Source organism: Otolemur garnettii, unplaced genomic scaffold (genome assembly GCF_000181295.1).
Source record: "Otolemur garnettii isolate 467f Iridium unplaced genomic scaffold, OtoGar3 scaffold00263, whole genome shotgun sequence".
Classification (NCBI taxonomy): Eukaryota; Metazoa; Chordata; class Mammalia; order Primates; family Galagidae; genus Otolemur; species Otolemur garnettii.
The window spans coordinates 506,774-521,963 of record NW_003852658.1 but is presented as its reverse complement, the minus strand read 5'-3'; the positions used below and the strand labels follow the sequence as shown (position 1 = coordinate 521,963).

Genomic DNA, 15,190 nt, shown 5'->3' with positions numbered 1-15,190 from the left:
CTTGCTCTTAAGGTAAGCTCAGTCTTCTTGATAATGTTTCAGAGATTAAAAATTAAAAAAAAAAAAAAAAGATAAGCTCAGCCAAGAGCTGAACCAGAGCTGTGATCCAGATTAGCCCCAGAACTGGCGCACAACACAATTAGTTTCCAAGGTAGAAAAATAACAGGAAAGTGTTTGCCTCACTTTAGACAAATAAGTTAGAGGCTTGGTGGCACTTCTGTTTCTCTCTTTGGAACAACTTCAAATACGGAGTCAGCAAAAATGACAGCCAGATGGCTAACTAAACTTGAATCTAAATCCTGCTTCAGGTTGCCTGAATTCCAACTGCTATGCCATACTGATCCTTCTCCAAGTCTTTGTAGCTCCCCAAGGGTCAAGGGAGGCCCCTGAGGCTAAAGCCCCTCTCTCTCACCTTCTCTTCTCTGACCCTTCTCCTCTGGAGCCCAGTTAGGTTCCTGGCCACGAAGAGGCAACTTTAAGCCCAAAGACTGAAAAAAATGTTTTAATAAATACAAAAATCTCCAATAATGACTCTACTCAGCTCAGGGGCAGCAGGAGTGGAGTGGGGGGACCTTTGGTGCTGAGTGAGGATAAATTAAAAATCCCAACAAGCCAGTGACATTATGTACACAAGGAAAAGGGTTGAACCTCCAGGGCAGAGGCTGAGGGTGACAGGAAGGAGCTGGGGCGAATATGGCCTTGGCCTGGCACGGCTGCCTCTCCCCCTTGTGGAGTTGTGGTTCCCAGAGGTAGTGGGGGGGAGAAGAGGCAGGACAGAGGAGCAAAGGCACTGGGTTTCCCACAGGAGATTGCAAGATCCTCGGTGCCACCCTTCCCCCAGCTCAGGCCCCATCCTCTTGGTCATGTGGCCCTCCGGCTGCTCTCTAGGAGCCTTCCACTTCTTTCTGCAGCTCTGGAACAGTCCTGGTCTCCGAGGCTGCTGGAGACAGTTCGGAGTGAGTATTGGAAGAGGAGAGACGGAATGGAGTGGCATAGAGAGAGGACAGAGGGTACAGCAGAGACTCATTGATCTGGCCCCAGAAAAGGCAGAATTTTCTTAGCAGGCCAGTGTATACCAGCTAAGTAACCTTCATCTAGTTGCTTAATTCCTCTGAACTTCTGAAATCTGATTTCAGAAATTATGGTAATATGGTGAAAAAATGGTAATATCAACTCCACTAGGTTGATGTGAGGGTGGATCAGAACAGTACCCGTGGGCGGCACCTGTGGCTCAAAGAAGTAAGGTGCTAGCCCCATATGCCAGAGGTGGCGGGTTCAAACCCAGCCCCAGCCAAAAACTGCAAAAAAAAAGAACAGTACCTGTGAGGCCAAGTGCAGTAGCTCACTCATGTCTGTAATCCTAGCACTCTGGGAGGCCAACGCAGGTGGATTGCTTGAGCTCAGGCATTCCAGACCAGCCTGAGCAAGAGGGAGACTCTGTCTCTCCAACAAATAGAAAAACCAGCCAGACATTTTGGTGGGCACTTATAGTCCTAGCTACTTGAGAGGCTGAGGCAAAAGGATTACACCTGAACCCAGGAGTTTGAGGTTGCTGTGAGTTATGATGTCACAACACTCTAGCCTGGGCAACAAACAGTGAGACTCTGTCTCAAAAAAAAAAAAAAAAAAAGAAAGAAAGAAAGGAAAAGGAAAGGAAAGAATAGAAAATAAAAGCAGTGCCTGCAGCTCAGTGAGTAGGGCACCGGCCCCATATACCAAGGGTGTGGGTTTGAACCCGGCCCCAGCCAATCTACAACAAAAAACAGCCGGGCATTGTGGTGGGCGCCTGTAGTCCCAGCTACAGGGAGGCTGAGGCAAGAGAATCTCCTAAGCCCAGGAGTTGGAGGTTGCTGTGAGCTGTGACAGCACTGCACTCTACTGAGGGCAACAAAGTGAGACTCTGTCAAGGAAAGGAAAAGGGAAAGGGAAGGGAAGGAAAGGAAAGAGGAAAGGAAAAAGGAAAGGAAAGGAAAGAAAGGCACCCTTGAGACAGATAGCACATTCCTGGCCCCTCAAAGGCACTCCCTTCCCTCCCTCAGCATCTCATGGTCAGCCATCAGACATTGCTGCTGCCCTGCTCCCTGACTCACGCCGCCGCCGGGCTGTGCAGTGGGAGCAGCATCGACTGTCCTTCCCTGGGCCACAGGATACTGGCAGTGAACAGTCATCCCGCTCACAGTGAGGCACCCCTGCCTGGCAGAGGACAGAACAGATACAGAGGATCCTCCACAGGAACTGGGCACATTGGCCTTCAGCCTTTTCAGAGAAGCCCACCCCTTGAGTCTGCCTTCCCTGGGAAGGTCTCTCTACTCCAGACCAGTCTCCCAATGCCCACCTCACACAAGCCCCTGATCCCTACTTACCCCACATCTGCAGGTAATACAACTCATCTCCCCAAAGGGGGGCACTGATGGGTGCCAGCTCTGGCTATCTGGGAACCACTGTCCTGCAAAACGGCAGCCCCGGGGCCCATCGGCCTGCATGGGGTCCCCCATCTGGGGATGGGCCCCTGACCCCACTGTGGGAGCAAAGGAGGAAGGAGTTAGTCAGTCCAGGAAAGCTAATCAGGTTTTATTTCTCTTTTTATCCCCAGCACCTAGCACTTTCTGACATTTAGTAGGTGATAAATTTGGATGGATGAATGGATATGTAGATGGGTGGGTCTATGGGGGGATGGGTAGGTGGGTGGATGGATAGAAAGGTGGGTAAATGGGTGGGCAGGTGGGTGGATGGATGGATATGTGGATAGGTGAGTAGATAAGTGGATGGGTAGATGGATGGATGGCTGGGTGAATGGGTGGGTAGATGGTGGATGGGTGGGTGAATGAGTAGATGGGTGAGTGGGTAGATGGATGGATAGATGGATGGGTGAGTAGATGGATGGATGGGTGGGTAGATAGGTGGGTGGGTAGATGAATGGATATGTGGATGGGTGAGTGGGTAGGTGAATGGGACAGGAGTTGGAACCCACCATACCAAACCAGTACATCATATTCTTTCCACTGCCCTGACTCTAGACCAGGCACAAGGCAGTGCACAGGAAATGCTGAGTTGGCTGAGTTCCTTCCCCTCACCCTCACCATGCATCCCCTCATGGGACAAGACCTGCCCAAGCCCAAAGGTGAGGCCTCAGTGACTGCATGCCCCTCACCTGGACATTGTTTGCAGCAATCTGTGGGGTTGGCACGGACAGGCTGGGCACAGGCCAGCCGAGGACAATGCACCTTCTCACAGTGCACCTCTCCAGTGCCCCCCTGTAAGGATCCATTGAGTGAAGGGGGTCAGGAAGGAGGGGAGGGCACATAAGCCTCCTGCTTCTGTCATCCCCTTTTCCATACTTCAAATGTAATATATCAGTGACCTTTTACCCAGAGGCCTAGGTTTGCTTTATACACCTGAACTCAAATCCTCATTGTAACCCTGCAAGGTAGGTCCTATCATATCTGCTTATAAGAAAGGAGAGTAAGGCTCAGAAAGTTACAGAAAGTGCCTAATGTCATGGAAAGCAGGTCAGGGGCATAGCCAGAATTCACACCCAGATCAGCCCTTTCCCTTTTCCTAATGGAAGCTGACTCTCAAAGCCCAGGGGCTTTTCTCATATTGTTCTGATCCTTGAGTCCTCATCAAGGATGGGCTTTCCTCACCTGGCAGACCCCTCCCTATCTGGGCAGACCTGGCTGAGTCATAACCCAGAGAAGATTGGGTGTATATACCTTGCAGGTGCAGACAGCACACTTAATTAAGCCAAAGGGGGGCACAACAGGGTGCCACCTGGTACCCGCTGCTCGCCAGCTCCGATCACCATCAAAATAGCAGCCTAGTAGGGGGACAGTACCCAGTGGCCATTACTACTGAGCTCATCAGCTGGGCCCACAGCCTAGGCTTAAGCCTCAGACCAAACCCACACTAGCCTAACTGCAGGCCAGTCACACTGATGAGAGCTATTAGGTGTAACTTGGAACTGTGCCCATCAGCCCATCCCATATCTACTCTTCCCCCTCCAGTTGCCTTCCTGATCCAACCCAGTGGCTCTTCTGGATCTTTCCACCCCTGTGTGCACACTTCCAGCTCACCCTCTCCCAGGTCCTGGCTCCTGGGCAGCCCTGGAAGGTCTCTGACATCTTGTTTCTCTGTGAAGCCAAAGAAATGGTGAAGGCACAAGGTGATTCCTCCTTCCCTCCCGGGAGGACCCGCCCCAGCCAGACCCCTCTCCTCTCCTCCCCTCACCTGCAGAGAACTCACCCGGACACACAGGGCAGCACTGGTCAGGAGCCTGCACAGGGTGTGGGCAGGTGGGTGGGGGACACACCACAGGGTCACAAATGACTGTTCGTCTCTGCAGAGAAGTGTGGGGGTGGTGACTGGGTGCCAGAGGTGGTGCCTCAAACCCCGGGACCCAGTGCACCCTTCCTGGGCCTCCCACCTGACAGGTGCAAAGCGAGCAGAGAGGGTCATAGTTGGGGGCCCAGCGAGCACCGTGGGGGCGCTGCTGCCCCTCGAAGAAGCACGTGTTGGGGTCTCGGGGCCGCCCAGGACCGGAGGGTTTGGCGAGCGCTGGAACCTCGGGGGCCGGCACCGAGGGCAGCGCGGGCAATCCGGCGGCAGGTGCATCCAGAGTCCCAGGTGCCCTGGTGTCTTCTGGCTTGGCCGCCGCTAGGCGCAGACCACCCACCTCGCATTTGTTGGTGATGTGCACCTGAGAGAACCGCCGTTTGAGGTGAGGCAGGGGCTGCTCCTCGTGTCTCCCACAGCTGCCGCCAGCCAGTCAGCAGGACACACCCCAGCCCCTGCGTGCTGCGGTGGCCCAGGAGGATGCCTTAAGCTGCCGCCATCATCTCAGCCACCAGGGACTGGATGGGTGGGCTGCCAGCCTCCTGATGGACCTTGCCTGGTTTCATCCTCCCCACCAGCCAGAGAGTGTGGTATCACCACTCCCAAAGGTGCAGAGAGAGCAAGTGACTAGTGCAAGGGCAGAGCCCAGCTCTGCACTATCCCTACTACCCACGCTGCCCACCTACCTGCCCACGGAGCTCCCCTCTGGGTCTACCCTTAGTGGTAATCAGCAGGGAGGCCATGCCCTCTGCCAGGTGCCTCAGCAGCTCAGGCTCCAGGTCCTTCACCACACCCTGGGCCTGAGAGTGGACAGGAAAATGGACAGGAACAAGGCACAGGATGGCTGAACCTACTATCCCAAATTTACAGATCAAGAAACTGAGAGCCAGGAAGGTTAAAAAGTTCTCCAGGGCAGCAAAGTCTATTAGTAATGGTGTGGAGCTTAGAAGCCAAGTCTCTCTGACTCCAAGTCCATGGCAACCCATCCCACTTCAGGGGGCTTGCTTGGTTAATCCCACCTACCCCTCTAGAGGTCTAGGATGTTACATACTATCCAAGAGATCCCACCAGAGAAGGACATAGAAAGGAGAGTAAATAATAAAAAGCGAAATCAGATCTGCCCCCAGGTCTGCCTGACCCCCAAGGTGATGCCAGCTCTGCAATACAAGGCTGCCTGCTCTTTGCTTCTCCAACCCACAGGCCACACAGCACTTAAGCTAAAAAGCTGCCTCCTACCATCATGTCCTTACCTCTGGGCCATAGAATCCCTTCAGCAGGCGCCGGGGCCCTGGAATCCCAGGAGGTCCAAGGAGGTGGGCAGTCACGGTTCCCTGTTCTGAGCCACCAAGCCCAGCCAGCAGCACTTCATAGTGCAGGTGACAGTGGGTATCCAGGGACAGCCAGGCATGACCTGCTGCCTGGCTCTTCACAGGGGGCAGCACCAAAGCTCCTGCCAGGGGCACAGGCAGTGCTGGGTCCAGACAGAGAGGTAACAGATGAGAAGGTGGCCTAGAGCAGCCCCCAATACCGCATTTCCCATCTCCCTCAACATAGTTTCCATGAGCAGGAAGATACTGTCCATAGGTCCAGGGCCCAGGGAGCAGAAAGTTTTGGGCTCCTGTACCATGGCAATAAGGAGAGTCTGCTGGCAGGGCCACCCTCAATCCCCACCTTCTCCAGATCCCAACCCAGAGCTCGGGTACAGAGAAAGACACACCAGGCCCTAGCCCTCCGGCACCATCTCCCACATACTCAAGTCACAAGTTAGAAGACACCACAGGGCAGCTAGACCACTGGGGTACTCACTGTCATGGCAGGCACTATGCCCACTATAGGGCAGGGCAGTCACGTGTCCCCGCAGCTCTCCATCTGGGAAGTCCTTGGTGCCCACGTTCAGGAACAGCTCGTTCTGCAGCAGCATATGAGCACCCCGGGCACCCAGTCCACGGCAGACACCCATGGCCTGGGGGCAGGGAAAGATGAGCCCTCCTCAGCCTTCACATAAGCCCAAGATGCTGAAGCCTTTGCACGTTTTGTGCCCCCATGGCACCAGAACACACTTGTACATGCCAGGAATGCTGGATAAGAACCTTGCAAGTGGGCAGCACCTGTGGTTCATGGGTAGGGCACCGGCCTCATATACTCGAGGGGGCAAGTTCGAACCCAGCCCCAGCCAAACTGCAACAAAATATAGCCGAGTGTTGTGGTGGGTGCCTGTAGTCCCAGCTACTCCAGAGGCTGAGGCAAGAGTATCACCTAAGCCCAGGAGTTGGAGGTTGTTGTGAGCTGTGACACTACAGCATTCTACCAACGGCGATAAAGTGAGACTCTGTCTCAAAAGAAAAATAAAAGAACCCTGCAAGCCCAGTTTTTTGTTTTTTGTTTTTTGGTTTTTTTTTGGCCAGGGCTGGGTTTGAACCCACCACTCTGGCATATGGGGCCGGTACCACCCCCATGCAAGCCCAGTTTCAAGTCCTTCCTCTGCCATTTCCCAACTATATAACAACCTTGAAAAGTTAATTAACCTCTGAGATTTTATTCGTCATCTATAAAATGGGTACTGTGAAGGTCAAACACTACATAAGTAAGGCAACCAATTCAGTACCTGACACAAAGAAAGGCATAAGTACCAACCATTGCCATCACATTTATGATTACAGGGTCTCTTGCCCTGTCCTCCCCTACTCCTTCCATTAGACAGTGAGCTTGCTGAGGACAGGGGTCACATCTGACTTTTTTTTTTTGAGACAGAGACAGAGTCTCACTATGTCACCCTGGGTAGGGTGCTGATCACAGCTCACAGCAACCTCCAGCTCTTGGGCTTAAGCAATTCTCTTGCATTAGCCTCCCAAGTAGCTAAGACTACAGGCGCCTGCCACAATACCCAGCTATATTTTGTTGCAGTTGTCATTGTTGTTTAGCTGGCCCAAGCTGGGTTCGAATCTGCCACCCTCGGTGTATGTGGTTGGCACCATAACCACTGTACTACAGGCACCAAGCCACACATCTGATTTTCTTTGTACGCCAGTCCAAGCCTAGGGCTCCCTAAAATGCATCAAATGAATCAGTAAATCAAAGAGAAAGTCTTGAAGGAATAAATTATATCGAACCTCCCCACTCAGTATCAAGTCAACCTGGTTCCCATAGCCCATGCATTGACAGCCCTGACACACAGGCTGGGTGGCCCAGCTCTGCCTGGACCCCTTACCATGTGTCCTCCTAGCTGGAGTCCAGTCATGTGACACAGGACAGTGTGCTGATTTCTCCGCTGAGGCTTAGTCTCCAGTGTTATGGCCACCACCTCACTGCCTGTACCTACCACTTGCACCTGATGGGCAGGGTTGGGGGAGGCAAAGTGGAGAGGCAGTGAATACCTGCAGCCTGCCCTTCTGCCCTGCCCACTTCCTGTAGCCCCTGACTCTTACCTGATATATCAGGGAGCCATTTCCTAGCAGCGTGAGACTGGCTGAGCCAGCAGCACCAGTCTGGACTGGGATCAGGGCATCAGCCCCACAAAGGACACTTTGCAGGACTACAGAGGGACAAGACAGGTGATGGCAGGTTTGCCCCACAGCCACTCAGACCCTTAGGCCCCAGGATCTCTCCCCACCCACCCTAGTTCCTTCCCTGGCACTTGTAAGTGCCTCTCCCTTGTGTGTGCCAGGCCACTAGGCCCCACCCTGCCTCACCATCACAGCTCTGCCTGGCAGCAATGTGTCCACTGATACGCAGTCCTGGCCCACCTGTCTTCTCCAGGGCCATTTGCAGCTCCCCCAGCACCAGCCAGTCCATCTCCTGGACTGTCAGGTTGGGTAGCACCTCAGCAAAGCCTGGCTCCTGGAGACAGAGAAGGGTGTGGTAGGCAAGAGGACAGAGGAGGTGGCAGTGAGAGCCAGACCCCCACTCACCTGGACTGAGGCATTGGCCTGAAGTTCTCGCAGTACCTGCCCCTGGTGCAGAATTTGGAGCCTCAAGGGAACTTGGGCTGGCCCTGCAAGGCCACACATGTGAAAATCTCTGAGATAGGAACTCCTTCCAGCTTCTCACTTGCTTTTCCCACGTCTCACTTACCCCCACTCCTGGGCTCTAGCAACCCCCGGAAGAGTAACAAAAAATGCAAGGAGTCCTCTGTGTCACTGAGAGTAAGTAGGGTAATGCCCCCTACACCCTGCTGTGTGGAGCTGTCCAGAGTCAGGATGGCACTGAAGGTCTCTAGGATAGGAAGGACCAGGAGAGCCCATCAGAAAATCCCCTCCTCAGTCCACCTTATAACTGAGGACAGAGTATACTTAGAACTTCACATACAGGGGCTATTTGCTCCTCTTACCTGCAGCCAGGGCCCGGTGCCGAATGAGAGGCCCCCACACCTCCCCTAAAGGTTGAGTGGATGTCATGAGTGCCACATGCATCTGTTCTGCCCTAAGGAGTCTCAAAGACAACCGAGGCACTGCCCGCCACACCCCACAGACCTGGAGCAGAGAGACAAGAAGGCCCTACACTCAGAGAGTATGTAGCATAGGCCAGCTAAGAGGCAAAGGCCTGGTGAAAAAGCAATATGGAAAGGAGCTCCCCTTAAAGAGGGACCCTGGAGACAGATGTTTGGGTTCAGATCCTGACTCCACCACTTACTAGCTGTATGACCTTGAACAAATCACATTCTGCTACTGTGCCTCAGTTCCCTCGTCTGTAAAATGGGTATCATGTCAGTGCCTTCCTCCCATTGGGCTGTTGTGAGGTCCAAAGGAGGCAATGCAGGGCATGCTCTCAGCACAGTGCCCAGACTCGATAAGCACTCAGAAATGGCATCATCTCACCAGACCATCTCGAGAGGGGGCTGCAGGGTGTTCAAACAGGACACCGCCATTGGAGTCTGAGAAGCGAACCCTGGTGGGACGGTCTAGCCTGGGAATAACAGCACAGATGATGACATGGGAATCTGAGTCTGAGCCAGAAGTAGCCCCAGCTCTCCCAGTTTTCCTCCCTGCCCTCGGGTGACCCCCTCCCGCCTTCTTCCCAGCTCTCACTGCCGATAGGAGATGGAGAAGCGTAGGCTAGAGCGCAGCAGTGAGACTCTAGCCCGTGCCACCGCCTGCGACCTCGGCCCTGTGAGCAGCGCCACGAAGTCTGCGAGGGGAGGAAGATGGCCCATGCACTGTCAACTGGATGGCCGCACGGCCTCAACCACGACCCCACCTCCAGTACCCCTCCTCCCCCACCTACCCGTGTGGCCGTCACCGCGCGCCCGCTCCTCAGCGCCCGGCTCTCCTCGGTCGCTATAACTGCGGTGCTCCGGATCCCGCGGATACTCGAAGGACAGGCCAGTTGGCTGCCGCTCCGGATTGCTGCGCTCTGCGCGAGGGTAGAGAGCACAGGTTTCAGTTGGTCACCCCATTCAAGTGGCCCATAACCTAGTATCGCTGCTGCCTTCCTTCCCGCGAAGCGGGTCTTACCCTGGGGACAGGTCTGGCAGCAGTGTCCCGGTAGCTGGCGGGGCTGCCCACAAGCCAGGGTTGGGCACTCGGGTTTGATGTTTTTGCAGCTGACTCTGCCAGGGCCCCTTGCACGGCGACCCCACTGAAGCTGCTTGTAGAAAAGACATAGAAACCAAATGCGTATTAGATACCTCAGGGCGATGGGGGAGAGTCCAGGGAACAGGACGAAGTGGTCCCCCGGAGTGAGAAAGCTCTGCCACTTACAAGCTGCGTTACCCTAGACAAGTTACCTAACCTCTCAGAATTTTAAGGTCCCTATCTGCAACATGGAATAATAATAGTATCTTTCTAGCAGGGTTGTAATGGGAGTTAAGAGACAAACGAAATGAGGTTGGCACAGAACCTTAAAGTGGGCGATCAATAATAGCACCTAAGACTTGAAAAGGACAATCCTCCCCCTTCCTCCACCACAAAAATATCCTAAATGTCTGCGACTAGCCTCTTTCTCCTCAGCAGCTCCGAGTCCGCTCCGAGTCCACTGCAATGTCCCAGGACATCAGCGCTCCCCCACCCGCAAGGTTCTGGGCTGCGGGGTCTACTCACCGCCTCGCAGGCACACAGCACGCAGCGCATCACCCCAAAGGGCTCCCCCAGGTCCGGGTGCCACGTCTCGTCCAAGGCATAGACCTTCCCGCCGAAGGAACAGCCTGCGGGGACGGGCTTGGCTGGCGGCCGCTGCCCGGCTCCTGCCGTGCGCCCGCCCCAGGCGCTGCCCGCGGGCCCTGGTCCCCGGGCACCACACACCTCGCGGTCCCTGCCCATCTCCAGGCTGCCCGCTGCGCCGAGCCACCTGCGCCCGGCGCCCCCTCCGGGCTGGCGCGGACTTGCCCCAAACCCTGCTCCCTGCTCGCGCCTCCCCCCGGGCGCCCACCTACCTGCCGCTCCACGAACCGGCAGCGGCTCCTTCTCGGAACGGATGGGTAGCGCGGGGGACTCCGAGCCGGCGCCGCGGGCCGGCCGGGAGCTGAGCAGCAGCAGCCCGAGGAGCAGCAGCGGGGCCAGCGGGGCCGGCGGGGCCGGGAGGCTCGGCATGACGCGAACGCGACAGCTGGGGAGGCGGGAGGGAGGAGGGAGAGGAGGGCGGAGGGCGGGGGGCCGGGCCGGGGGCGGTGCGGCGGGGGGGGGCCGGGGCCAGGGCCCGGGCAGTGCTGCGAGGGGCCAGTCGAGTGTCCGCGGAGTCGGCGCCGGGCGGGGCGGGGCGGGAGGAGCGGCCGGGAAGAGCGCGGCCGGGCGGGCGCTGACCCGGGCCGTACGCCGCTCTAGTGCCCCGGGCGCCGGCGCCGGCTCGTTTTATGCCCCGCGCCCGACGCCCCGGCTGGGGGCCTCCTCCTAGGCAAACGGGGCGGCAGCGGCAGCTCAGCGAGGGGCCGGGCTGAGCCCCGGGGTGGGGGGTCCGGCCCAGCGGCAGCGGCCGGGATCGCGAGTGGGGGAGGGGAGGGAGGGGCTGGGACCGGGCAGGGGAGGAGGGAGGGACTGGAGGGGAAGAGGGAGCGAGAGGGTAGGAGGAGGGGAGGGACCAGGGGGCACGAAGAGGGGGAGGAGAGGCGGGCCTGGAGCCCCCCGCTGCCAGTGGCCCCGGGGCGGCTGGACCAGGAGGTGCGTGTCCCACCCAGCACAGGAGCCTCAGGCCAGGGAGGGGCAGAGGCTGGACCTGAGGCCTGGACTAGTCAGTGGGTGAGGACCCAGTTCCTGCCAAAAGGATGAGGACTTGTCCTTAAAGACGACAACGTGCAGGAAAGGCCCATCAACTGATCTTCCTCTGACTCTGGGCCCATGGCACCCGGCAAGCCCCACAATACCCTCTCTCTCTGCCTACCTTGTATCTTTATCTTCTCTCAGAGATCTCCTCTCATTCTTGTGTCACCCAGGACAAGGAGCTAGCTTGGCACTGTTCCCCTTTCTGTCCAGGGACAGTGTCTCCCTCTCTTTTGTAACCTGTCTTTAGGCCCATTCAATCAGGACCCTCTTGTTTTCTTCCTCTCTTCTCGCACCCAGGGGACCCTCTGCCTCTCCAACCTACCTCTTTTGTCTTGGTTTCCTGGTCATGATTGCTTCCCTGTCCCCTCCTACCCCCATGCACCAGCATCCTTCCAGCTATTCCAACACCCTCCTTCCTAATCTTGGGAGGCATCTCCTCTGGCTGAACTGGAGAATTCCGGGATCTAGGCCATACTCCTCAGCAGACATCCCCATCCTTGGGAGGAGGAAAAGGAGAGAGCCTGAAGAAGAAGAGGGGGAGGGAGAAGGGAGGTCAGGCCAGGAGGCCCCTGAGGACAGAGACTCTGGGGAGACTAAGATTGAGGGGAAAGCAAAGGAACTAGATCCAGAGCCAAAAAAAGAGGGGGGGGGTGAGTGGGGGAGGTATTTGCGGAGGAGGTCCAGCAGCTGTCTTTCCTAAGACAGGGACACATGGGCCTGGTTATTCCTCTTGTCACATGTGGAATAGTCGGAGATGGAAAGAGAGGAAGATAGAGCAAGCAAAGGAGGGCCTGGGCACAGAGATAAGTGTGCATAGCTGTCCAAGCAGAAGAGTACCTGGACCCAGGCTTAACCAAGTGCCCACAAGTACATACACACATGCATTTGCCCCTATACCTTATAGTCCTCTCAAACCATCCAAACCTTTTCCCCATAACATTGACTCTTGACAAGATCATTCTCTAATACAGGCAATACCCAGATTCCCACTTGGAAAGGGAGAATGACAAAACAGGACTCCTTATGGGATTATGGGAGGGAAAAGCAGGAAAGCAAGAGTCTTATTGGATTTTGGCAGCAGGTGTAGTAGCCAAGGAAAAGAAATTTAGATAGCCAGAGACTGAAAACTCCACCAATCTAAAACAAGAACTCTGTTCCTCTTCTCCAGGGACAAAAATGTCCTGCCAGTTTCCTCCTGGGAAAAGCCTCTGCTCCTCTCCCATCTCTTCTCCCCTGCCAAGTTCCACATTTCCCATCTCCTTGGAAAAGTCCCCCTATCCAAATCTTCTCTGTGGTGTGTGTGGGTGGAGGAGTGGACCATGGTCCAGGCAGGGGCTCCAGGGAAGAAAAGGCGTCACTTCCGGGGCCTTTACCAGTGTCTGGTGGCTCCCTGCTCTGATTGGGCAGAAGTGGCCTGGGCAGGCGTGTGACCCCACTGCCCTGGAGGGGCTATGCCCCAACGCCACATGTCTTCCTACCCATTTGCCCCCCAGAGTGCTGCCTGCTGTGCACTTGGGTCCCTGAGGCCTTCTCTACCCGGTGAGTGGCAAGCAGGGTTTGGTGTTAAGCAAGGGTAGGAAGGATAGGAAAGAAGGACTGGGCTCTCACCTGGGGGAGGGGCAGGCAAAATGGACCTACAGGCACTGACCTTTGTCAGAAGAGTGCAGCCTTCCCAGAATGGGAGGAGCAGGGTACAGCAGGGGTAGGGGGTGGGGTACTGGTTTCTGAGGGACTGATCACTTATTTGATAGAATACAGAACAGTCCTGGCTAGCCCGAGGAAAAGGGGACAGGAGCCCAGGGAGAAAGTAAGAGAGAAGGTGCATTTAGGGAATGGGGAATACAGCACCAAGGCAGACAGAGGCCTGGTCCCCATTCATAGCTGGACATCCCTTGTTAGCTTAAGGTTCTGAATCCTAGGGTGGGAAGCTGGGGCAGGCAAGCCAGGGCACTAGGAGAGGGTAATAGGAGGAGGGCTCATGCATGTTGACAGACCTACAGGAAATCCCAATATTGAATCAGGTGCAGACCTCTTTGCACAACTTGTGAAAGGAGGAGGAAGCCATGTGGGGGGTCCTGTGAAGGACCGGAAGGGGTCTGCAGAGGGGGCAGGGAGCAGGTGCGGCTACAAGACAGATATGTTGGTGGGTGGCTAAGGCAAGGTAAGCTGTGTAAGGTGGGCATCACCTGGTTCAGCAGGTGCCCATTCCTGGGCAACTTGCCTCAGGAAGGAAGTCCCACCCAGGACAGTTAGCCTATCTTTTTGCCTCTAAAAATGGGGTATTTCAGAACTTAGAATACAAAGAAAAATTCCAGAAGGCTTTATGCATGGGAATAAATAGGGAAAGGATGAGAGGTTCATTTCTCCATCTCCACACTGTCTTCTAATGTCTGACCTCTAGAAGTTCCAGTTAGTTACATCTCTGCTCAACCCCCCTCTTCAACCCCCCACCCACCACTGAAGTTGCCCCTCAACACATTGTATATGTTTGCTAGTTCCTTGTCCTGGCCGTGTAGTCCATTTTCCACTCTCTTCCCCAAGATTAAGGTACAATACTTTCTTTCTGTACCCTGGGGGTCCTCAAACTTTTTAAACAGGGTGCCAGTTCACTGTCCCTCTGACTGTTGAAGGCTGGACTGCGGGCCCCAGGACAGTCAGCTGCTAAGCAGGACAGGCAGCAGTGGCAAAAACACCTGGCATGCCGTAGGATAAATGTCCTAGGCGGTCTGCATGTGGCCCACGGGCCATAGTTTGAGGATGCCTGCTCTACCCTGTCCCAGATTTTCTGACCTAACAACTAAGGTTGCTCAGAATTTGAGGCCAGTTAAGATATCTGTGTATAGTCTGGGCATGGTGGTTCACACTAGTAATCCCCACACTCTGGGAAGCTGAGGCAAGAGGATCACCTGAGCTCAGGAGTTCAAGAACAGCTTGAGCAAGAGCAAGACCCCATCTCTGCCAAAAATAGAAAAACTAGCTGGGCATGATGGTACACAACTGTAGTCCCAGCTACTTGGGAGGCTGAGGAAGAGGATCACTCAAGCTCAAGAGTTTGAGGTTGCTGTGAGTATGACGCCACAGCACTGTACCCAGGGTGACTGAGTGAGACTCTGTCTCAAAAAAAAAAAAGTCTGTGTATACATATCATGTCTTGCTACTTACTCTCAGCAGGGATCAGAGGGCACAAACCTCTGTGTCAGATTCACTGAGGAGCCCTGACAAAAAGGAGGTGCCACCTGCTGCAATCACAAGAAGATGTGGGAGCAATCAGAGCTTTAGCAATTCTAGGCTGGTCAGCATCTCAAGCTGTGCCAGCATCTGTTCCTCCTGCCAGGCAGTCTTTTCTGATTAAACCATCACTATTCCTGTCACTTTCAGGATAGATTCCAGACCCTCTTCCTCAGCCCACTTTTGCCACACCCTACTCTGCCCAGAAGTGCAAGAGTCCAAGCCGCCTCCATGGCCTCAGGAAGGATTCAGGGGAGAGGCCCCATCCAGGGAGCCACTCCAGACAGACACCCTGGCCAGAATGAAGCTGACTGGTAAGAACACACTTGAGGAGCTAGGTCCAAAGCAAAACATGGTAGAGGGGGAAGGAGAAGGAAGACATATTATAGTAGGGGAGCAGGGGGAACCCAATCTCCCAAAAATAAGATGTCTACACAGCA

At 55.2% G+C, this 15,190-nt stretch overlaps 1 protein-coding gene and 1 long non-coding RNA gene across 7 annotated transcripts; both read right to left on the bottom strand.

The window, feature by feature from the left end:
* Positions 1-486: 486 nt before the first annotated feature.
* CHRD (chordin) lies at positions 487-11,290 on the bottom strand. 6 transcript variants are annotated; one of them, XM_003802871.3, is made up of 23 exons: positions 10,700-11,290; positions 10,368-10,471; positions 9,783-9,912; positions 9,553-9,681; positions 9,357-9,456; positions 9,147-9,234; positions 8,660-8,801; positions 8,404-8,544; positions 8,241-8,323; positions 8,022-8,169; positions 7,758-7,864; positions 7,541-7,660; positions 6,139-6,295; positions 5,583-5,803; positions 5,019-5,132; positions 4,424-4,696; positions 4,243-4,336; positions 4,074-4,130; positions 3,714-3,817; positions 3,152-3,254; positions 2,364-2,518; positions 2,091-2,193; positions 487-940 (listed from the first exon to the last, which is right to left on the bottom strand). In XM_003802871.3, the coding sequence occupies exons 1-23, from the start codon at positions 10,854-10,856 to the stop codon at positions 885-887; spliced, it is 2,886 nt and encodes a 961-aa protein (XP_003802919.1). In that variant the 5' UTR covers positions 10,857-11,290; the 3' UTR covers positions 487-884. The 6 variants fall into 6 exon arrangements, 4 of the variants coding, with proteins under 4 accessions (XP_003802919.1, XP_012668880.1, XP_023364420.1 ...); XM_012813426.2 differs by having other exon boundaries at positions 487-937; XM_023508652.1 differs by having other exon boundaries at positions 4,228-4,336; positions 9,783-9,915; positions 10,700-10,918.
* Positions 11,291-11,682: 392 nt separating this feature from the next.
* On the bottom strand, positions 11,683-12,728 carry LOC105888302. The gene is made up of 2 exons (XR_001161831.2): positions 12,656-12,728; positions 11,683-12,043 (listed from the first exon to the last, which is right to left on the bottom strand). It is a non-coding gene; the product is annotated as an uncharacterized LOC105888302 (long non-coding RNA).
* Positions 12,729-15,190: the final 2,462 nt, after the last annotated feature.

Coding starts and splice junctions, on each gene's coding strand:
- CHRD (XM_023508652.1), bottom strand. CDS start 10,856: ATGCCGAGCCTCCCGGCCCCGCCGGCCCCGCTGGCCCCGCTGCTGCTC. Junction 8,170..8,240: donor AGGCCAATGCCTCAGTCCAG/GTGAGTGGGGGT, acceptor CTCTGTCTCCAG/GAGCCAGGCTTTGCTGAGGT. Junction 3,818..4,073: donor GAGCCAGGACCTGGGAGAGG/GTGAGCTGGAAG, acceptor TCCCCCTACTAG/GCTGCTATTTTGATGGTGAT.